The 22,737-nt window shown below is 40.8% G+C and overlaps 1 protein-coding gene across 1 annotated transcript in view; it reads left to right on the top strand.

Moving 5' to 3' along the window:
* Positions 1–16,040, top strand: part of WDR1 (WD repeat domain 1) — a gene marked incomplete at its 5' end in the record, with an annotated part of 20,776 nt that extends 4,736 nt beyond the window's left edge. The window contains 12 exons of the mRNA XM_009641372.2: positions 2,379–2,526; positions 3,944–4,124; positions 5,983–6,060; positions 6,806–6,886; positions 7,005–7,238; positions 8,017–8,104; positions 9,401–9,557; positions 10,226–10,313; positions 11,358–11,468; positions 11,948–12,121; positions 13,183–13,327; positions 14,807–16,040. Of these exons, the coding sequence (XP_009639667.1) occupies positions 2,379–2,526; positions 3,944–4,124; positions 5,983–6,060; positions 6,806–6,886; positions 7,005–7,238; positions 8,017–8,104; positions 9,401–9,557; positions 10,226–10,313; positions 11,358–11,468; positions 11,948–12,121; positions 13,183–13,327; positions 14,807–14,916 (1,595 nt within the window). The remainder of the gene's footprint in view (positions 1–2,378; positions 2,527–3,943; positions 4,125–5,982; positions 6,061–6,805; positions 6,887–7,004; positions 7,239–8,016; positions 8,105–9,400; positions 9,558–10,225; positions 10,314–11,357; positions 11,469–11,947; positions 12,122–13,182; positions 13,328–14,806) is intronic.
* Positions 16,041–22,737: the final 6,697 nt, after the last annotated feature.

Genomic DNA, 22,737 nt, shown 5'->3' with positions numbered 1-22,737 from the left:
GACTGGTTCTCAGTTTCCATGTAATATATGTGAATCAATCATCTGAGAATGGGTAACGTGAATTTCTACAGCATGAATTGCCTGGATTGCTAGCAGTAATGGCTACAGTTTTTGATGACTTACAAAGAACTAAACAAACCCTTTTTAATAGAAGCTTGCTTCAAATAATTGATTGTTTTTCAGGAGGACTGGTGTACAGTTGAAGAATATTGATAAATACCGTAACTTCCATTTCTTAAAAATAATTGTGGTTAATACGTGGATTTTTTTTAAATTTGCTTGCCATTGTCAGTTAGAAACACTTCAGAAGCAAGCAATGTGCCCAAGTACAGAAATACATTCTAAGTAATATATCTGTAAATAAAACATTCTGAATATGAGCTCAGAATTTCTCAGCAATTTTAAGGGAACAATACTTTTAAAAATATGAAATGTTCTTTCTTTCTTGGCTTCCTGAGTATCAGAAAGCTGTATTAGAATATGTATCTTTTGAGTACTGGGGAAGCTTTAAGAACACTGATAGCATGATAGCACAGCTTTTTTTTCTTCCCCTCCCTGTCTGAAAGGAACCAGAGCCAGGATTTTCTTGGCTCAGTCTTGTGTGTGGACCATATGTCAGATTGAATACCTTCTTAAAATCCAGTTTGCATTCTTTATTCTATAGACGTGGTGCTCTAGGTTTGTGCTGTGCTTAATATTCAGAATAACCAGCTATTTTGTTCTTGTAGCCTTGTAGATTTTCAGTCCTCTGTAAAAGATCAGTAATAAATACTTAGACTGATCTGTGAAGAAGTTTTTCATTAGCAATCAGCTAAAAGCTGCTGGCAGGGAGTATTTGGTTGACTCTTTTCAGAAGTTCTGTCGTTCCCAAGTAAATGAGTTTAAGCTGCAATATTTCCCATTAAAAAGTGTCTTCTGTATGTCATTTATAAATAGTTTTGTGATACTGCTGAGCATGGGGTTTGAAGATAGTATCAAGCTGTTTCTAAGTATAACGTGTAAGATTGATTTCTCTATCTATAAATTTGCATTAGCCATGCAACCTGCATTAATACTTCATGTGCTTGATGAGACAGACCTTTGGCAATAGGCTTTGTGACTTTTATGGTAATTTCTCTTACTGCAGTCATAACAGATGTAGTAATGGGAGATACCATGAAGTTAAAGCTATATATGTCCTATCTATTAATAGATGGAGCAAGCAATTAGGTTTTGAAGTCCACATTTAAAACTGCTTCAATAACAAAGTCTCTATGTAAAATGGAGGATTCTGCATCTGCCCTTTTAGCAGAAGTGGAAAAGATGAGTCCATGATCAAATCCCAAAGATACAGCATTGCTGTATGTTTAAGTTGAACTGTAAAGATGCACCAATAAACAGTGAACAGAACTTAAAAACATTCTCATGAGGTGAAAGGTATATATTTTAGAACATGGTTTATTCTAAACCAGTGGCTTTTATGAAGGGTCCAATATGCACAGAATTTGCTGTGTGGTTTTCATTAGAGATGTGTAAAACTGTCTGTGTAGAACAATTTCTCTGGTTACAATGCTGTACCACAGTAATTGCTCTGAGTAGAGAAAGCTCTAGGGCTGTGTAATACTGAGAGGAAACTGTGACCAAGGAAGCTTTCATGGTATTAAGTCTTAAATTGTTATGACCTGTGCTATGTCTGCTGCTTGTGACATTACAATTTTTTAATACTATGTTGGATTCCTTTGTAGTAATCCAGATAGTGCAGGTATCCACGCACAATGCTGTAAGTGTGTACATGCTTCTGTATAGAAAAAGTATGCCTATGAGTGTGCGTGAATAGTTCTATGGGCAGAAATCTCTTTGTATGTTTACATATACCTGATATTTTTATGCAAAACAGGTTTATTTTGAAGGTACAAAAAAGCTGAGGTATGAATTTTGGTGCATCAGCCACTGTCCACTGTATTGCTCTTTTACTGTAGACATAGGGTGGCTTACTTCCCAATGAAGTGTGGGTAAACTGTCTTGTAGATGCTGGGGAGATGGAGCTGGTTTGGGGCTTTTTTGTGTAAATGCAGATACTTATGCATACTGGCTGATAACAGAGTTCCTACCCTCTTGTGCAATTTTTTCACGTGTCTGCAAAAGTTATCTCTGTGTGTTGTATTTATTGCTGCATGTCTTAAACCTTAATATCTGGTTAAAAACATAATTCAGTGAAATGGATGTAGTCTTCAGCATTCCTAAATCAAGTGATTTGTAGTAACTGTAATAGGGTAAGATATTAGGTCCCTAGTACAAGTGTTCACTGTAGCTGAAAATCTGTATCCTGGCAGATTCCTGCATCATGTGACAGAGTCATGCTGGAACAACAATAGTTATATTCTATTTTATTATGGCAGATGTCTCTGGAAAGCTGAGAATCTGGGATACTACACAGAAGGAACACCTACTGAAGTATGAGTATCAGCCGTTTGCAGGGAAAATAAAGGACCTTGCCTGGACTGAAGACAGCAAGAGAATTGCTGTGGTTGGCGAAGGAAGGGAAAAGTGAGTAATTCTTTTGTGTGTGCGCATGTGTGTGTATATATATACATACATATACTGTAAACCTCTGTATTCTAACAAAACTTGTTCTTTGCAGAAAGCTTTTAATTTTCCAAGGGAAGAAAAATCATGGCTTGTTCCCTGTTTAAACTTCAAGTTGTGCTGTTTTGCAGCAGAATTCTTTATGCAGGATTTGACAGCTGTAAAACTACTTGGAAGATACAGTTCTGTTAGAATTGCTCAGTTTAAAATTGTGTGGGTCTTGTTTGTTTTTTAGAGGTGGTTATTACATTCAGTTATAGCTGTTCAGTATGCCTTTCGGTGCATTTTTTTGTCTAATTCTGTTAGAGTAGGAAGGGAGAACCGCAAGACAATTCTTTTCCCTTTTCTTTCACCCCTCCCAAATTGAGCGGACATGACTGAATAAGAGTAAAAAAAAATAAAGAAGTATATCTTGATTTTTTTCCCTCAGCAACATGCCTGTATTTTTAGGCCTTATGTGGTAACTAAAAGAAAACCACAACCAGTTGTCCTTGTCTGACTAAATGAGGCACCCATTACAGTAAGGTTTGTGTCCTTTCTTTAACGTTTAAGGACTGACTGATCTTTAAAACAGAGTCCAGACCAGGTAGTCGTATGCCTAAAGGTCTGAAAAACACCATGTGGTCCTGTTCCCTGACCCCCTGAGCCATTTTGTAATTGTCATCATGTACTGTGTCCTGATACTTGAGTGAGATTCTTTGTCCTCCATCCCTCCTTCCACCTCGACCTGTCCCTGGGTAGATACTATGTAAATTTGCTCTCCTACTTCAAAAAGTCTGCCAGTTTTCTGTTACTTTCAATCTAGAATTTTGCTGAAGTGATTCTATAGAATCCCTCTTCAGCAGCGATGCTCTGGCAATTTAATGCCACTGTATTGATTATGCTGACTTTTTTTATGGTGATTTAAGTTAAGAACTGACAAAAATGCTGTTACAACTCTTCTTCCTTAAACCTTTAAGTAATAATAGTTGTAAAAGTGATGGTACCCAATCTAGGCTAAATAATGAGATAAATTATCAGATGTCATTGTTCTAGCTTTCTGTGTAGTCACTAGGCAGATGGAATAACTTACTGCTTTCTTCTATAAACCAACAGACTTAATGAAGAATATATTTTGGATCTCTGAATTTTAGAAGCTTTATACATAAAACTTACTTGTCTGTCCCCTTCAGCAAATATCTCCTATTGAAGATTAGATTCTCTCTCCAGCAAGATCTCAAATAGCCTTCAGGGAACTATGATGCGCTTGCGTGAGATTAACGAGATGACCTAATTTCTTTTCTTTGAGTGCACTCAAATCTGCTGTTTGCAGATGCTCAAGGAATTAATCTACATGTAACTTTTATGAATTGTAGTTACTGTGTGCTTTTCTAACTAGATTTGGAGCAGTGTTCCTGTGGGATAGCGGTTCTTCTGTTGGTGAGATTACTGGGCACAACAAAGTGATCAATAGCGTGGACTTTAAACAAACAAGACCATATCGTCTGGCAACTGGCAGTGATGACAACTGTGCTGCTTTCTTCGAGGGACCGCCATTCAAGTTCAAGTTTACAATAAGTGTGAGTTTAAATTTAGATGTGGCTCTGTTAAACTGTGCAGCAAGTTGAGTAAAAGCTTTCCAACAAGCTTGCAGTTCTCGTCACAACTAGCTGTTACAACAAAAGTTCTTGGCTCCCCCTTTTGAGGCATAGTTGGTGTCAAGTGGCTTTCTTAAACCCATGTATGACTATAACTGAAGGCTTTTCTCAAGCCAAGAAAGCTGAAATAAATGATTGGTTAAGAAGAAAACCTGAAGCACTTTTTCCAAAAATTTTTTATGGCTCTTCATCCTCTTCCATACCTTAAGAAATAGGACGATTCATTGGCTCTATTGGTGCTTTCTGAGCTCTGCTTTCCAGTGCAGACCTGTGTAGAATTTCTTAATACTCTCCAAGGTGCTTGATTCAAGAAATGTGGTGGTGTGAATGGAATTTTCCAGTCTGCTTAAGAGTCCTCAAATATGAAATCCCAGGGCAGTTTAGAAAGGGTGAGTGTGGATGTTTGAAAACTTAACTGATTTCTGCAACGAGGAATGAGTGTGTAACTTCTGTGGTCAGTTTTCTCTTTCTATATTCCTTTTCACTATTTGTTTCTTACTCTGCTAGTTAAAATCTCTTATGTAAATGAAGCAAGGCCTGGAACTACCACATTCAAGACATTCATTGTTACTTGAGGCCAAAGAAAATAAAAAGCCGAAAGTTTCTGCAGCTGTTTCTGATGACAGAAGATGTGTCTCTTGCTTCAAAAAAAAAACTATTGCAGGGATACTGGATGTTATTGCAGTAGTAAATTCAAAATGTTTAGTTCTTATTTTATTTTCAAAAACACAGTAGTAGGCCTTTTGTTTTCTGAAGTATGTGCCTTGAGTAGTCCTCATACACTGACTTTAGTAAGGATTCCATTCCAGTTCTAGAAAAGGAATTGTTTTGAGCTCTGCAATCCAATGAAATGATGTAGTTGCCTAATATATTTCTGAACTTAAGTTGATACTTGCATTTTGCTAAGCTGGTTCTTTTGGAACTCTGAAATCTGAATTGCTTACTAGTGCTGCTTAGACTGGTATATGATGCAGTCTTCCCTTTAAAGTGATATTTGAGTTGATGTATGGGATTCTGGTACAGGCTGTTATATGGTTTAGATTAGAGCTTGATGTATGATCAGGAAAAAAAATACATAGTTAAAGAAAGTAGGTTAGAACCTGCCTTTCATAATACTAAAAATAGTCTCCCAAATCTCTTTGCCTGGGAGCTTTGGCCTCATTGTGGTGCTTCCCTATTTAACGCGTGTTTTCTAGTTAGCATGGTTTGAATAGTATCCTATTTGTAAATAGTCTATTTGGGGAGCATACATCATTCTTGCCTGGTTACTTCGCAGAGCTACCACTAATGTAATCTACCAGAAATGGAATTCCAGTAAAATAATAGTTTATACTTCATGCCTGTGTTTTTTACAAGAAGAAGGATAAAGTACTCTTCTGTGTGTAAGAATTACTTGCACAATGAAGCAAAAGTCAAAATCTGGAGAGTGTTGCAGAATTCAGTGACCAGAAGGGAAGAATCCCATGTTTGCATCTAGGCTGCAGCAGAGGGTTTTTTCCTACCTATCCCTGAAACTGGGTATTTGTTCACCTGGTGGTGTCCTAAGTTGTTTGAACTACATCAGTACTGATGTCACAGTTTCTTCCCTGGACTGTTCTTGATCTCCATTATCCTCTTTAGGTAGAGGCTAGACTTTTCCATAGGAATTCTCTACAGCAGGCATCTCCTACGCAGCTGATAGGGCTCACATGTAAGAGAACTTCATTGTTACTGGACTATCTTCTATGTAAAAAGGTCTGTTCTTATTTTGTGTGCTGATTATTAAACTTTTTTCGTACAGGACCATACACGGTTTGTGAACTGTGTGAGGTTTTCTCCTGATGGGAACAGATTTGCTACAGCTAGCGCAGATGGCCAGGTAAAAACCAAGGAACTCTTTTTGTAGTGACATGAGTCGCTGAGTTAATGTGAGATTTTTCTTGTGTATTTTGGGAATAGGATTAGTATTGTAAAATCCATGTTGCTTCCCTTTTCGTACCAAGAAATGACTGGCTTAAAATCCTCCTATAAAGCTGTAACAACTGATGTCAAACACACTATTCTCACTCAGCTTTTTTTCCCTGTTCCATCTCCCTAAAATATTAATTCTTGTACAGGTTATTTTGGCAGGAACATACTAGACTTTTGGAATATGTATGTCCTTGTTATGATCCTGAGAAGTCTGGCTGAATTACTGAACTCATAGATAGCAACCCAGCTCCATGTGGATGCCCTACTAATGAGGGCAGGTTTGGCAATGACACTGTTACCATAGGTAGCTCCTCCTTCTAAGAACACAGATTCCCATGGCTGCAATGCTAAGCAGTTGCCATCACAGCAGGAGACAAAAATATAACATCTTCCAGAATTTCAAATGTCAGGATCCAATGTACAGAGTGGCTTACTGTGATTATTTACAATTGTCATCACATTTGTTTAGTCTTAAATATTAAATGCAGGAATACTTGTGCCTCTTCTTCAAAAGTCTAGTGTTTGATAAAGCTGCAAGCATGCCATGTAACAAAAGAAGGATCTGTGCAGTGCAAGCAATGGTGTTTCAGTTCTTTGGTCTTTTTTTCTGTTACTGCTTTTCCCTTTAAGTTATGTCTGTGTGTTCTCTTAAGATTTTTGTCTATGATGGGAAGACTGGAGAGAAAGTGTGTGCTCTTGGTGGAGGCAAAGCTCATGATGGAGGTATTTATGCTGTAAGTATCGCTTCATTAGTACAAATGGTCCGTAGTATTTAATTACAAAGTTCATGGACTGTGAAGTCTTGCAGTAATAAATGCATTTACTATCTTGTGGTGACATTTGTTTTTACAGATTAGTTGGAGCCCTGACAGTAGTCAGTTGCTTTCTGCTTCTGGAGATAAAACTGCTAAAATCTGGGATGTTGGTGCTAATTCTATTATCAATACTTTTAACATGGGATCAAACGTGTTGGATCAGCAGCTGGGTTGTTTGTGGCAGAAAGACCACTTACTGACTATCTCCCTGTCTGGCTATATCAATTATTTGGACAAGAACAATCCAAATAAGCCTTTACGTGTCATAAAGGTAGGTTAAGCTTCTGTTGTTGCACTAGTTTCTACAATAAATGACTCAGCGGTTAAAGTTGTCTGGATGGAATAATAACTTGAAAAATGGTTTTGTTAAATTAGCGTTGCTAGACAAGCTATGTGTGACTGACTCTTGCGAGTCACATGAGAGGTTAAGGTTATCAACTTATCTTTCATAGCAGCTTTTAAGCATTCTTGAGATGAGAAAGAAATACAGCATAGATAGAAAACTGCCAGCGATGTCTCATTCTAACAGAGCTAGTGTATTGTGAACAAGGTGACTAGGGTTACTGTGCAATTGAGCTTTAATTTTAGGAATTAAAGAGTTCGCTGACACAGCACTCTCATGGGAACGTACATTTTTACATGAACTAGAAACAGACGTCCCAGATTCTTGCTATTGCTGCTATAATTCTGGCAGTTGGTGTGGGTACATGACCATATCTAGTCCTCTTCCCTGAATCATAAAGTGCCTGAAAAGCAAACTTTGTCGATGAAAAGGCCATGAAAGTATTTTGGCCCATCAGGCCAATAAGGATATTCACGGTGTCTATTCCTTCTCTTCAAGGAGTAGTACTTGGAAATAGCAATGCTGCAACAATTAAAAGACTGCACCATTAACTAATAGCTTGTTTTCTATGTGATTTTTAATGCTTGTGAATAAAATGATGTTCCTTTCTGAATAACCTATAATTCTTCTCAGATAGGTTTGATTTATGTATGCATTACGATGAAAAATTGCCAATCAATAATTATTATTTGTGTCCTATTCACAGGGTCATAGTAAATCAATTCAGTGTCTTACAGTGCATAAAAATGGTGGAAAGTCCTATATTTACTCTGGAAGTAATGATGGTCATATTAATATCCTTTGAATGACAGTGATATTTTTCTAGCCTTAAAGTCTGAGAGAGCTCATTGGGAGGGGGACAAAAGCTTTGCCAAAGACAAAAAGTTATGTTTATTGGACACAAGTGAATATTTTATGTCTGGAGAAGTTTATTTTGCTTCCCCCTAACTTGCCTATTTCACTGGTTGCCATTAAACTTGCCTGCTAAATATAAGCCAGTTCTTAATTTCCAGTTGTCACTTCTTTGTGGTAGATAGACTGTTAGTATGAAGGAGCAAGTAAAATGTATAAATTACCCTCTTGTTACTTTCCATGTATTCTGTCATACAAAGAAAATATGTATTGCTGTCTCTTGCTGCTGCGTGCGATAGGTAGATCTTAGCATGTGCTGGAAGTCATGTATCCTGTTTCTTGGATCTTCAGGACAAGAAAGATAAACTCTTGTTGATCGATCTCTGACCCGTTAACACGCATTTCTCTTTACAGTTGTGTTTTTCCCACTTGTATTAAGGTGCGGGTTTTTTTAAGTTCTGTGACATATTGATTGTGTTCTTTATTTGGTATCCTAAATGTCATCAGGCTTTCTCGCTACTGAAGAGAACTTGTACTTCTTTTGAGACTCTATTTCAGTCCTGTTGGTTTCTGGAGCAAAACACTGGGAATGCAGCCTGGTTCTCGAAGGGCATGTTAAAGGGTGAGGTTGGGATGTGTTCAGCTAGAAGGCTGTTGGCTTTACTTCAGTGTTCTGAAGCTTATAAACAAAACTGCAGTCCTTCATCCTGCTTGCTGTGATGCATTAAAATGGTGTCACAGTGGCAAAAAGTGTTATAAATATAGGACTTGTTTCTTTACAAACCTGTAGGATAGTGTTAATAGTTCAAACTGATGTTAACATAGAACATCAGGGAAAGCCAATGCTGCAGGACTTCTGACTATAATTCTTAAAAAAGTATTTCCTGTTCTCAGACCTAATGGTAATTGTTCCAGTACTTGCTACTGATTGTGGTAGGTCATTTAGCTCATTACAGAACATCAGGGGTTCGTTTAATAAATATTTCAAGGCTGTGAGGTTGGTTGAACCCTCGTACAGGTTGCCAAGGGAGCTTGTAGTGTCTGTATCCCTAGAGATACTTAAAACCCAACTGAATGGGCGGCCTGTTGTAGCTGACACTGATTTGAGCAGAAGGTTGGACTAAACAATCTCAAGAGGTCCTTTCTGACCTTAGCTATTCTGTCAATTATTTAACTTTTTGTGATGCTCTATCTAGCTGCACCAGTATCTTCCAATGTTCCTTAATTCTGTTATGCACATTATTGGGATTCTGAAACTGGAGAGAATGATGGCTTTTCTGGGAAAGGCCATACAAACCAGGTTTCTAGAATGGCAGTGGATGAAATGGATCAGCTGGTCACCTGCAGTATGGATGACACTGTGCGCTATACCAACCTGAGCAAGAGGGACTACAGGTTAGTTACAATGTTGCCTTTTATTGTAGCATTGCAGCCCTAATTATTTTACATCAAGAGTTCTGTTGATTTATATGGTAAAGAATTTTTATGCTGCAATTTATTCAGGTTTTAAGTTACCATGGAAACTGTAGAAATGATTGCTTTATCAACCTTGCTTTTTTTCCCCCCCCCCCCCCCCCGCACCAAATGCACTTCAGACTTTTTTGTCTCATCCCTTCCACAGGTTAGATAGAGATCTGCCTTTTATTGGGTGGCTTAGTTGGAGTACTGCGGGAAACGTGTCCATTTTACAATTCATAAATACCCAGGAATATTGCTAATAAATGTGGTTAGGAGGCGTGGGACACAGCTCTTTCTTAATGGAGACCAATATTGAAGCAAAAAACTTTGAAGAATCCTACTAAGATCACCTAGTTAGTTTAAAAAATTAGAATCTAGTGTAATAACATTGACTTTCCCTTCAAAGGTGTATTACCTGATCAAGCTACTAATGCTTTAACAGTAAACGGAAGGCAACTTCACAGATGATTTAAAAAAAAAAATTATGCATGTTCTTCATCATTAGTGGGTCATTTGAATAGGCAATTTTAATTAACGGCAGGCATGGAATAATTTTTTTCTGTTTTGTCCTTCCTGCTTCTCCACCGTGGCATGCCTTCCTCCAGTGGCCAGGATGCTGTGAAAATGGATGTTCAACCAAAATGTTTAGCTGTGGGCCCTGGTGGTTATACTGTAGTTCTATGCATTGGACAAGTAAGTATTAACTTGTGGATTATCAACTTCATTGCTCTGTTAATAATGCCATGTATGGTAGCATGATGGTTTCTGACAAACCTATTTAGTGTGGGATAATCTTGCACATCTACAGAATTTCCTAATAAGAGCTATGGAGAACATAATTAAGCAGGATACTTGATAGGCTTGTCTTTTTGCATCCTGTACCAATTTGGCAGTCTTGTGTATAGATTTAAATTTCACATGGTCCCTCGTGTGGATACATCTGACTGTTATCAATACAGCTTTGTGCTGGAAGGCTACACCAGTCTGAATCATGTTCTTGCCTGATCTGTTCAGCGACTCATTTTGGGGAAAGGTTGTCTTGCTCCTGCTTTTTTTTTTTTTCCCCCAGCTAATTCAACTAACCAATTAACTAATGCTGTTGTACAGCATAGGTAGCTCTAGCTTGCTTGCCAATAGTATTTAGATCACGCAAAACCAGAGAGATTGCACCAGGGCTATCTTGTATCAAAGCACTCTTAACTTCTAATTATTTATGACTTATGTATGAATGCTGGTTTTATGCCTGGGACTTTCAGTAGCGTTGCCCAAACCTGTTTTCTGTGCGAGTTATAATTCCAGTTGTCCATAGTATAGAACTGGATAGGAAACAGCCCTTAAAATTTAACATCACAGTATTGCTGCTGATTTGGTCCTGCTTCCCTTCCTTTAACAGTGAACCATGAAGGAAGTATGCATTGCTAAAAATACTGTTTTGTCCATGTTTGTTTCATGCTCAAACCAAATGAGGCGAAGCTGAAGGTAGTAGAGCATGTGCTGCACTGCCTGATTCGAGGCACATAAATACTCCAATACAGCAGATTAATTAGTCACTGCATGTAGGCATTTCTTTCTTTTTTTTTTTTTTAAAGAATGAAACTGTTCCCTCAAGATCAGAATATAATAAACTCCTGAGCAATCAGAGTGGATTTGTGTTTATGAGTAAGCAATGTGGCTTAGTCATCACTTTGTATTAGGCACTTTGAAGAAGGGTCTTACTTTCTGGTTTTCTATTTACAGATTGTTTTGATGAAAGATAAGAAAAAATGTTTTGCAATTGATGACCTTGGCTATGAGCCAGAAGCTGTAGCCATTCATCCTGGAGGAGGTACAGCAGCAGTGGGAGGAGCGGTAAGGTTCCACTTCCTAAAACTGTACTACTTTGACCACTGGAACTAGTGACAGAGGCATTTAATAAGAGTAGGTGTGTTGTGTTGAGAAGTAGTAGGTGGCAGTTTGTAGCAGCAGCAGTATTGTAACAAGTAAACTATGTGTAATTCGTATTCCTTCGCTTTCATTCCCCAGGTTCTCCCACCATTGTGACCTGATGTCTGTTTCATGGTTTTATCTTATATTTGCTGTTTTCAAATTTTCAATTTTTTTTTTTACCCAGTTTATGCTTAAAGTAGGCAAATTCTAGAAAGCAGATCTGTATTCTAGACTTGGTGGATTGTAGCCAGCATAAATAACAGGTTCTTTAAACTATCTCTTAATTTAAGCCCTACCAGGTAGAAAATTATGCAAAAAGTTCCAGAAACTCCGTAAGCCTTCCTCTTTATAACAGAAAGTGACTTTTTTACCTTCCCCCCTTCCTCACTACTGTTTTGCAGGATGGGAATGTCCGTTTGTACTCAATCCAAGGAACCTCTTTGAAAAATGATGATAAGTCTTTGGAAGCTAAAGGTCCTGTAACTGACCTGGCGTATTCTCACGATGGTGCCTTTCTTGCAGTCTGTGATGCAAACAAAGTTGTCACTGTCTTCAGTGTCACTGATGGCTATGCGGTAAGAAGTGTTGTATCAGGAGTTTTGTTTGTTTAAAAACAAATTGAATGGCATCTCATGTCTAAATCTGTTGTGGTAAAATAATAGTGTAGCTGGTGAAACTTAATTGTTAAATCATTGATGCGTGTTTGGTGTTTCTGTGACTGCTTACCTGGTATTTTGAGTTAGCGTTGCTTTTCACAGCAGTCTATTTGGAGCCTCCAGGTTATAAGAATAGGTGAGGAAATGTATAGCATAGGTTGGCTACTGGGAAAACACTCAAACCCATCTAATAACAAACACATAGTTAAATGGGGGAGGGTTTGGATTCCACAGGCTAGCCGTACTTAAATACAAAAGATTACAAAGTACGTTCCTTAATCGGGTCAGCTGAATCACTGGTGTGGTGGTGGGTTTTTCTGAAGGAAAAAAAGTCAACAAAATACATGCATGCCTGTTAGAATTTGTGTGCTTTTTTGTAAAATGGACAAGAATGCAGGCAGTAAATAAAGCAGGCTTGGCGAGAAAATTCTGCTGGCTGTGGCACACAGTTCCATGGTAAGAACTAAGCAATGAAAGGGATACATTAAGAGCTGGGAATCTTGCTTTATCCGTTAATGGAGTATCTTTTAACCAAGAACGAAAAAATTGGGCAGTTTCCACTTTTCATCTGAACAGTCAATATGTGTATCGGCCTGTAAAGTCATTAAGCTTTGACCAAAACCACACTGAAGTAAAAAATGCAGGATGGCATTTCACAAAAACATTTTATCTTCTAAGTAAAAAATAAAAGAATTTTGCTTTTAGAAACATCTGTTGGGTTATTTTAAAAGCCTCTAAGCAAGAACTGACTTGTTGCATATGCACTTACAGACCCAGATTTCGTAGAAAAATTCTTAGCGGTTTTTACAAAAGGTTTGTATTTTATAAATAAAATAAATAACATAAAATGAAGCCACCATTTGCACCTGAGGTGTACACTGTCTGGAGTCTTGCAGTAGCTTACTGTGATGCTACACATTAAAAGCCAGTGACTTCCTGAAGTAGCTTAAAATAACACTGTATCTCTAACTTTCAAATAGGAACATAACGTCTTCTATGGACACCATGCAAAAATTGTTTGTATTGCCTGGTCGCCAGACAATGAACATTTTGCTTCTGGAGGCATGGATATGATGGTATATGTTTGGACTGTAAGTGATCCAGAGACCAGAGTCAAGATACCAGGTATGTTTCCTTCAGAATCTTAGTTTGGAAAGTTGCTAGTAGTTCTTGAAAACCACTACAGGACCTGTTTTCTAGAACTAATGGTAAGCAGGCTTTCAATGTTAGAATTGCAGAATCATAGAACAGTTCGGGTTGGAAGGGACCTTTAAAGCTCATCTAGTCCAAGCCCCCTGCGATAAGCAGAGACATCTTCAACTGGATCAGGTTGCTCAGAGCCCCGTCCAACCTGGCCTTGAATGTTGCCAGGGATGGGGCATCTACCACCTCTCTGGGCAACCCGTTCCCATATTTCACCACCCTTGTTATAAAGAATTTCTTTCTTACATCTAGTTGAAATCTACCCTGTTTTAGTTTAAAGCCATTACCCCTTATCCTATCGCAACAGGCCCTGCTAAAAACTGTCCCCATCTTTCCTATTTCCTAGAGCCCCCATTAAGTACTGAAAGGCCACAATAAGGTCTTCCTGGAGCCTTCTCTTCTCCAGGCTGAACAAGCCCAACTCTCTCAGCCTTTCCTCATAGGAGAGGTGTTCCGTCCCTCGGATCACTTTCATGGCCCTCCTCTAGACCTTCTCCAACAGGTCCATGTCTTTCCTGTGCTGAGGGCTCCAGAGCTGGATGCAGCACTACAGGTGGGGTCTCAGCAGAGTAGAGGGACAGAATCCCCTCCCTCAGCCTGCTGGCCACATTTCTTTTGATGCAGCCCAGGATATGGTTGGCTGCCTGGTCTGTGAGCGCATGTTGTTGGCTCATGTCCAGCTTTTCATCCACCAGTACCCCCAAGTCCTTCTTGGCAGGGCTGTTCTCCATCCCCCAGCCTCTATTGATACTGAGGGTTGCCCCAACCCAGGTGCAGGGCCTTGCACTTGTCCTTGTTGAACCTCATGAGGTTCCCATGGGCCCACTTCTCGAGCTTGTCCAGGTCCCTATGGATGGCATCCTGTCCCTCAGGCGTGTCAGCTGCACCACTCCGCTTGGGGTCATCTGCAAACTTGCTGAGGGTGCACTCAATCCCACTGTCTATGTCATTGATGAAGATGTTAAACAGTACTGGTCCCAGTACGGACCCCTGAGGGACACCATTTGTCACCAATCTCTATCTGGACATTGAGCTGTTGACCACTGTCCTCTGGATGTGACCATCCAACCAATTCCTTACCCACCAAACAGTCCACCCATCAAATCCATAGCTCTCCAATTTAGAGAGAAGGATGTTGTGGGGGAGCATGTCAAAGGCCTTCCAGCAGTCCAGATAGACATCCGTAGCAGTTCCCTTGTTCCCAAACTAGTTTAGCCTTTATGTTAATCTCCGTCTAGTTACAATAGCCAGAACTCTTCTGTTATGTTATTTTGTAGTCACTTTTAAAATACACTACTAGTATTTAATGCAGCTGAAAATCACATTTGGAATATGTTCTAAAGTTATTTTGTTAGCCTAGCCTTACCTCATTCTTTTCTGTTATGTCACACTGCTGTACAGATGCTCACAGACTACATCATGTAAGCGGCTTGGCGTGGTTGGATGAACATACTCTGGTAACAACATCCCATGATGCTTCTGTCAAAGAGTGGTCTATCTCCTACAATTGAAATAAGCCCTCTCTTTGGAAGGACCTGATCAGGGACTAGAACTACTGCAGTGGAACATAGCATTTCTCTTAAAGAATCTGTATTGGCCTCTGGGTCTGCTATCATATCCTCATATCTTTACAGGGTGTTCATATCTGTAATTAAATGTACTTTGAAAGCTTTAGCCAGTAACAGTTTGCACATGAAAAGCACTTAAATTATGTCTGGAGCTTAACCTTTGTGCTGAACATTCCAGAGGCAACAGCCGATCAAGTTGGTGTGAAAGATTCAGGTGTGAAAGATTCAAACTCAATCAGCTGTTCTTTTCTAACCAAGAAACATGAGACTGTACAGCATGAGAGTAATACTTCTCATTTTTTCTAATTACAGAACATTTCTGTACTAACAGTCATAGTAAGAGTATTTAGTTGTGATCTGAAACCAATCAAGCTGTGTGCAGCTACTGTATATTGCTTTGCTTCTCTGTACTGCACCAAACTGTTGCCTCAGATTTTCTCCTCCAGATAAAAAATGGGGTACATAGATAATAAACTTTTTATGTATTTCATGTCAAAGCTTTGTGGTTTATTTTAAGGTGGAAGTGTGGGGTTTTGATGTACTTACTGTCGTGGGTATAATGTTTACAAATAATCATTGTGGCAACTTCTTGCTTCAGAAACGTGTTACTTTCACGAGTTAAGAATGTCTGGTCATTTCAATGTCAGAGGAAAAAAATCATTCTGTTTCAAAGATTAAAAGTATTTTCTGTTTGAAGGAGGAGAAGCATGTTATTGTTTAAAGAAATGCAGTACTTCTACCACCTTTTTGAAAATACAGGAATTAAAGTGAAGCATTGTTATGACTTGAAGTGATTTTTGAGAAGATGGTGTTTGCTGAGTAAGTTTTATGCCTTTGCATGTGCAGAACAGTTGCATGGAAGCCGTTACCTAATGCGAACAGATCATGATCTTGTGTTTAGTTCCCTTCTCGCACTCTGCAACACATTTAAGTGATTTGAAGCTAGCAATCCAACAAGGGTGGAGGAGGACACTGATGCAAAGTAGTAGGAAGATTTGTTACCCTCCCTAGTGGCCAAAAGAAGTTGTTGCTGTCCAGAACTTTGGAAGACTTAAAAAAACCTTTTCCCTGCTGAGTCTTCACCACCACCACCCCTCCAGTGCTCTTTGGTTTTTATTAAGCTTTTCTTTCTGTGTGGACTTGTGTGTTGTTTTTTTACCAATGACACTTCTAATGACACTAATTATACAGCAAATAAAACGCTTTTGCTGCTTCTCATACTGTGGACCATTGCTCAATTGCTGAAAAAAAAAAATTGCCTGTCAACAATGACTTGGTGAAATATCTTTTTTAAAGGAAAAAAGTTGATTTCTTTTTAGGAGTGGTGATCAGATGTCTTCTGGCATGCAAACCAATATATACATTAACAGTTGACAAAGGTTTTATCTAAGCAGCAGACTATTTTGCATCATCGTTTCTTTGTGCTTCCTGGATCTCTCAGTTTGTGATTTTGCATGTCTGTTTATTAACAATGCAAGGACAAGAGAAGTTTTGGAAAAGGGCGTGTTTGAAATTAGGCATAAGATCCAAAGGAACAAGATTTCTCAGTGTCTAGCCCCTCAGATTTGTTCTGCCGTTGTTGTGCCAGTGCCTGTGCAATTCATCCATTGTTCCCCGACTCTGATCTGGAAGAGTTGCTGTTGAGTCTGCTCAGTGGGTTCCTGGTGTAGTTGAATCCCTGTCATTTAAGTAATGATAAAAGGGGGGAAAAAATTATGCAGTTGTCTATGGGCAAAGAAGGGAATTTGCTGGCAAATCCTGCTTTTTGTAAGAGATGGGACTGCTAGTGAAATGTGGTTTTTGAGGGAAAGGCCGTAATTCCCTGGAGCCTCCTACCGCTACAAGTCGATTCTTTCCTGCACGTCAGAGCTTGTGCACCATGTCTGACAGGTGATGTGTAGGACGAGGTATTTTTTGCTTCCTGGAAGACCTTGTAATACTCCTCATGTGGAATGCCTGTTAGCTAGAAACCCTGTATTAAGACTTGTGTTTGGATGCCTGCCTACGGAGGTGGTTGCTCGTGCTTCAGCTTCCATTGGATTTGTTTATTGGCATATGGCCTGAGCTTCTCATTCCTTAAGGACTAATATAGTCTTTGTAGTTGGACAGCAAATCTTGACTGACCACAAAACTGAAAAGATATTCTTCTGTTGGACTAAATGTCATAGCTGCTTGTTCCTCCAGTATAGGCAGATCACAAACTGAGTTGAAGGAGCCCAGCTGTACTGTTCTGAATCGGACCCCTACATTCCTTGTGTTTGCCCCAAACTGAAAAAAGTCTTGTGCTGAACTCAGAACTCAAGAAATAGTGATGGGGTAGGAGCTCTCTAATCTCGATTGCATAAACAGCCCAACAATTGGGTTTTCTTTCACTGAGCCTTCCACTGGTAACTTAAAATGCCAGGTGTATCATGTTTTAATTTTTTTCTTTTCTAAAGGGGAAACAAATACTGAACCCTTATTTGGCTGTATAAAGCAAAAGACGTTTTCCAAAGAGAGTGAAGACCATTTGGGAGATGATGCATGGCAGTAGAGCATTACTGAGTTTAAGCTTTCTCCTCAGCAACCCTATTTGGTCTGAAGACTGTAGGCTGTCGGTCTCCACAAAACAATGGGGATAGCCATTCACTGTCAGGGTGACTATAAAATGTATGTGTAGGAATGGAAGCCATTCTCTCTGCTGGACAAATTGTGATTGTTTCAGCTATCATTTTTCTTTCTCATTCTCTGTGAGCCCTCTTTTGCCCTGTAATGGGAGAATGTGGAGAAGGCAGCTGGTGGCAGGCTGCTCTTGCGGCAAGGTATCGAGCCCTTGGGCCTGCTCCGGAACAGAGAAGCGGCAGGAATAGACTGGATGGACTCTTGTGAGGTCCTGACTTCCACAGTCCCCAAATGCTGTTCCTCAGCAGCACAGTAGATTGTAGTGACCTCAAAAGGAAATATGCGAGATACTTAACATCGATATGAAATTAGGCTGTAAGAGGGAAAGCAAATTAAAAAAACAACCACACAACAACAAAAAAACCCTTAGGTGTTGCTATATTAAGGGCTGTGAGTATCCTAATGCCAGTTCAAGCCCTGTCCAAACATGGCTCCTCAAGCCCCATTACTCTTAAAGGTTTCTGTTTTAGGCGTGAATATGCTTTTGAGCTCTAGCTGGGGGTTACTGAGAAGCAGGTTTCACTTCACCATGACTGGCAGCTCACCTGCTTTAGAGTGAAAATGCAGCTTGCTTAGGCCAGGAGTCGATCTGAAAAACTAACATGACCAGTAATTCCTCACAAGGCTGTATTGCACAGGTTTTTCTCCCCTCCCCCTTTTACCAGTGTGATTTAATCCCGGTTGCCTGTTCCATTTCTGCCGCGCTTGTACAGAACATTGGCCTTCCAAGAAGCTGGTCTGTACTGTCAGCCAGAAACTAACAGCAGCTGTTCTGTGGAATATCATCAGCAAACCCTAAATGAGATCTTTAATCAGCAACGGGTAAATGGAAAGGTAAAGGACATCACAAATCCATTTGGAGATCGAAGTTGTTTGTTCTGTAGAAAGTTGGACACATGATAGAATTATGCATAGACCCACAACAGATGTTCTGGCACCTCTGTTCCTCTGTTAAAGGCTTTTGCGCTTAACCATTAGAGCTTCTCAGAGTGAGAGTAACTGCCTGAAAACCTTACTTACATGAATATTTTTCTGAAGCAAAATGCCAGAATTGAATTTTTTGAAGCTACATTTCTAAGTAGAGAATCCAAGAATTTCTCATGCTGCACATGTTAGTATGTCACTGCAGATACTGTTTCATGGTTGTGGCACAAGGATTTGCTGATCAAACCTTTTTCTTTAACCATGGCGCTCTCTGCAATGAAAGTATACTGAGGAGAAAAAGATGCCTGCCTTGTGCCTGGGAGCGGAATGGTGCAATTAACTGGCTGGGCTAAGGACAAGTCACAAGTTCTCATACACACAGCAGAGGCTTGCGCTAAGAGTGCAAAGCTCCCCCGAGAAGCTTAGGAATGAAGCTAATCAGTGGAAGAATTATAGAATATCTCAAGTTGGAAGGAACCCGTAAGTATGATCGAGTCCAACTCTCTTGCTCCTCACAGGATTACCTAAAAGTAAACCATATGACTAAGAGCATCATCCGGATGCTCCTTGAACTCTGACAAGCTTGGTGCCATGACCACTTCCCTGAGAAGCCTGTTCCAGTGACCGACCACCATCTTGGTGAAGAACCTTTTCCTAACGTCCAGTCTGAACTTCTCCTGATGCAGCTTCATTCCATTTCCTCATGTCCTATCGCTGGTCACCACAGATCAGCACCTCCTTCCCCACTGCCCCCCTTAAGGCAGTTACAGACTGCAATGAGTAAGTGCATGTCTTCTGCATACTGAAGGCAGCTCCAGTATTTTTACTGAGAGGAATGAAATCAGTTTCACCAATTCATAGATATGTTGGTGGAAGGAACCCTGAAGATCCCCTTCATCCCTCCATCTAGTCTAATCCCATGTATGAAGTAGGGCTATGAGCAATACTAGACCAGGTCAGCTGTGTTTTATTTTCTAGCCAAGTCTTAGAAAACTTAGAAGATGGAGATTATGCAGCCTCTGTGATTAATGTGTTCCAGTCAAGTTTTTCCTAATGTCCAACCTGAGACTCCCAAGCTGCATTGAGGGGCCACTGTCCCTTGTTTACATTTTCTGTTACTAGCAGGAGGAGGTTGAACACTATGACCTTGGTACTGTCCCCCTGGAATACTTTCTCTGTTACCTGCTGGCCACCAGTTGGATGTTAAGTTGTTGATTGCTGCAGTCTCAGCCCAGGTGGTCCATTCCTCCAGCCCGGATACCTCAGCTTCTAAGGGAGACTGCTGTGGGAGGAGGTGCCTGAAGTCTGAATGTGCTGCATTATGTCTTTAACCTCATCTGCATTGCCAGCACTGGTGAAATGCATAGCTATCAAGTGGTCAAGTGTGATTTGCCTGTGGCAAGCCTGTGTTGGCTGGCTGTTGCTTTGTCCTGCAAATATCTAGGATTGAATTCCAATGGGAAGTGCTCCTTCATCCATCTGGGGACTGCAGTGGAAGCAAACTAGTCCCTGTTCCCTGGGTCTTCCTTTTATTCAAAGTTGCAGCAATGTGTTGGGTACATCAGCCTTTTCCCAGTCATCAGGGCCTTCCCATGATAAATGTGATTTTTTCATGGATGATAGATAACTATCTCGTAATTACATTGGCCAACTGTTTCAACAGCTCTGGGTGGGTCCCATCACAGCCTATGGACTTGAATGCATCCAGTTTTTAGGTAGAGCCTAACATTGCTTCCTCCTGAAGGCCACCCCTCTTTTCTGCAGCACACACCAGCACACACAGAAGTCTGGGAGCAGGCCAGTCTGTCAAAACCAAGGCCAAAAAGTGTTGAGTACTTGAGCTTTTTCTATCACCTGGTGCCAGGTTATTTCCCTCATTTAACAACAGGCCCCCAATTTGCCATGAGAAAATTCAAGAGAAGAAAACACATTGTGCACTGTTATAAATATCCAAAGCTCTGCCGTGTTTCTCTATTAAAGTAGAGACAGTAGAAGACACTTTGTTTATATTTTGTGGCCCAGTCACCTAGGACTTGCAGGAAATATACAGAGTTTGAGGACTTTGCCTCACTTTCAAACTCATTCTGAATTTACCACCTTTATTTCTGAAATACTCGATCATGTAGCTGTAACAACAATTATATCCTGACGAGAAGAGATTCGTAGATCGCTGTAGGTTCATGAAGTTCTACAGTTCATGCTTCACAATCACACACTATAAGCCAAGCTGAGAGAGAGACGCACAGAATACAAGCCAGCCTTAGCTGTTTTCTTTTCCCGTTCTGTAAGTTAGCTGGCAGCTAAGAATACTGTAACCGTGAGCATCTGCAGAAGGGTTGCTTACTGCTGGGTCAGACCAGCCAGCTTGCGCTGTGGGCAGTCAACCCTTAGGTGTCTGTGAGTTAGGCTGGTTGGTTCTGATTTCCCTTAGAGAAAGTTAAAAGTTTGAAGTGCAGTTTATCCCTGACACTGAAAGGGGTTTCTTCTTGGATACCCAGAAATGCTTGTCATTCCCGATTGCCTGGTCTGCGCGGTTGCCAGCAAGTCTTTTCCACATGAACAAATGAGTCATCCATATTTAGCAACCCCTGAAAACATGGCTTATCGCATTATCCAGGCTGGGTTGTCAGAAGATCTGACTACCTGAGAGTTGCCTAACGTGTCAGCCAGCTCTCAGTGTTTGCCTGTTGATTTGCTTTGCTCTGTAAAGCTTGCAAGCATTACAATGGGAAGGGGAGAGACTCTGCAGGGTAGCCAGGGGTGAATATTTAGGCCAGGTAAGTATTAACGGGTGTCTATGCTGTGATTCACATGCTCTGAAGACAGGCTAGAAATGATACAGATTTCTGGGTGGCATATTTAACCTTTGTGTCCTGTACCCTATTGTCTATATGCAGCCTGCAACCTGTGCACAGCCTATACAGATCTTACAGAGGGGCTTGCTGCATGTTGTCACAAGCGGTGTCCGGTCACGAGCGGTGTCCCCCAGGACTCAGTTCTAGGGCCAGTCTTGTTTAATATCTTTATCAATGACCTGGATGAGGGGATTGAGTGTGCCCTCAGTAAATTTGCAGACGACACCAAACTGGGTGGTAGTGTTGATCTGCTCGAGGGGAGCAGGGCTCTGCAGAGAGACCTGGACAGGCTGGATCGATGGGCTGAGGCCAACTGTATGAGGTTCAACAAGGCCAAGTGCCAGGTCCTGCACTTTGGTCACAACAACCCCATGCAGCGCTACAGGCTCGGGGAAGAGTGGCTGGAAAGCTGCCTGGTGGAAAAAGACCTGGGGGTACTGGTTGACAGCCGGCTGAATATGAGCCAGCAGTGTGCCCAGGTGGCCAAGAAGGCCAATGGCATCCTGGCCTGTATCAGGAGTAGGGAAGGCAGCCTGGAGAAGAGGAGGCTGAGGGGAGACCTGATCGCCCTCTACAACTGCCTAATAGGAGGCTGTAGCGAGGTGGGGGTCGGTCTCTTTTCCCTGGTAGCGGAAGATAGGACAAGGGGGAATGGTTTGAAGTTCTGCCAGGGGAGGTTTAGGTTAGACATTAGGAAAAACTTCACCAAACGGGTTGTCAGGCTCTGGAGTGGGCTGCCCAGGGAGGTGGTTGAGTCCCCATCCCTGGAGGTATTTAAAAGAAGGATAGATGAGGTGCTTAGGGACATGGTTTAGTGGTGGGATGGCAGCGTTAGGTTAAAGGTTGGACTCGATGATCTCAAAGTTCTTTTCCAACCAAAGTGATTCTATGATTCTGTATGTTGCCCCTGAAGGTCCATCATACGTCCACCCACCTTCAGGGGGGCAGCACTGGCTTGCTGCTGCACTCCTAGGGTCTCAGTACCACTATTAGCGCAGAGACTCCAGAGGTGGCGGCTGCACCCAGGTACGACCCCGCGAGGCAGGGGGGGTGGTTTCAGGATGGGGAAATTGTGTGGGGAAGTAGCTGCAGCCAAGTAAGGTAAAGCGTGAGGTACTCAGACACAGTCTTTCTACAGATTTCTCAACAGTATCTATTTGGAAGTGGAAAATGGTCCCTTCTGCTGAGTATTTTTTATAATCTTCATGGAGAATCCACTTCCAAGCAGTTAAAACCCAAATCTGTAGTGCACACGGCAGACTGAGCCGTGCCTCAGTTTACAGCCACAGAAACCTACTTGGAAGAATTCCATGGGCTATGGCTC

Source organism: Egretta garzetta, unplaced genomic scaffold, assembly GCF_000687185.1.
Source record: "Egretta garzetta isolate BGI_Z169 unplaced genomic scaffold, ASM68718v1 scaffold1576, whole genome shotgun sequence".
NCBI classification, from domain to species: domain Eukaryota; kingdom Metazoa; phylum Chordata; class Aves; order Pelecaniformes; family Ardeidae; genus Egretta; species Egretta garzetta.
Note: the sequence above shows the minus strand (reverse complement) of the source record. Positions and strands in the feature narration are given on the sequence as shown.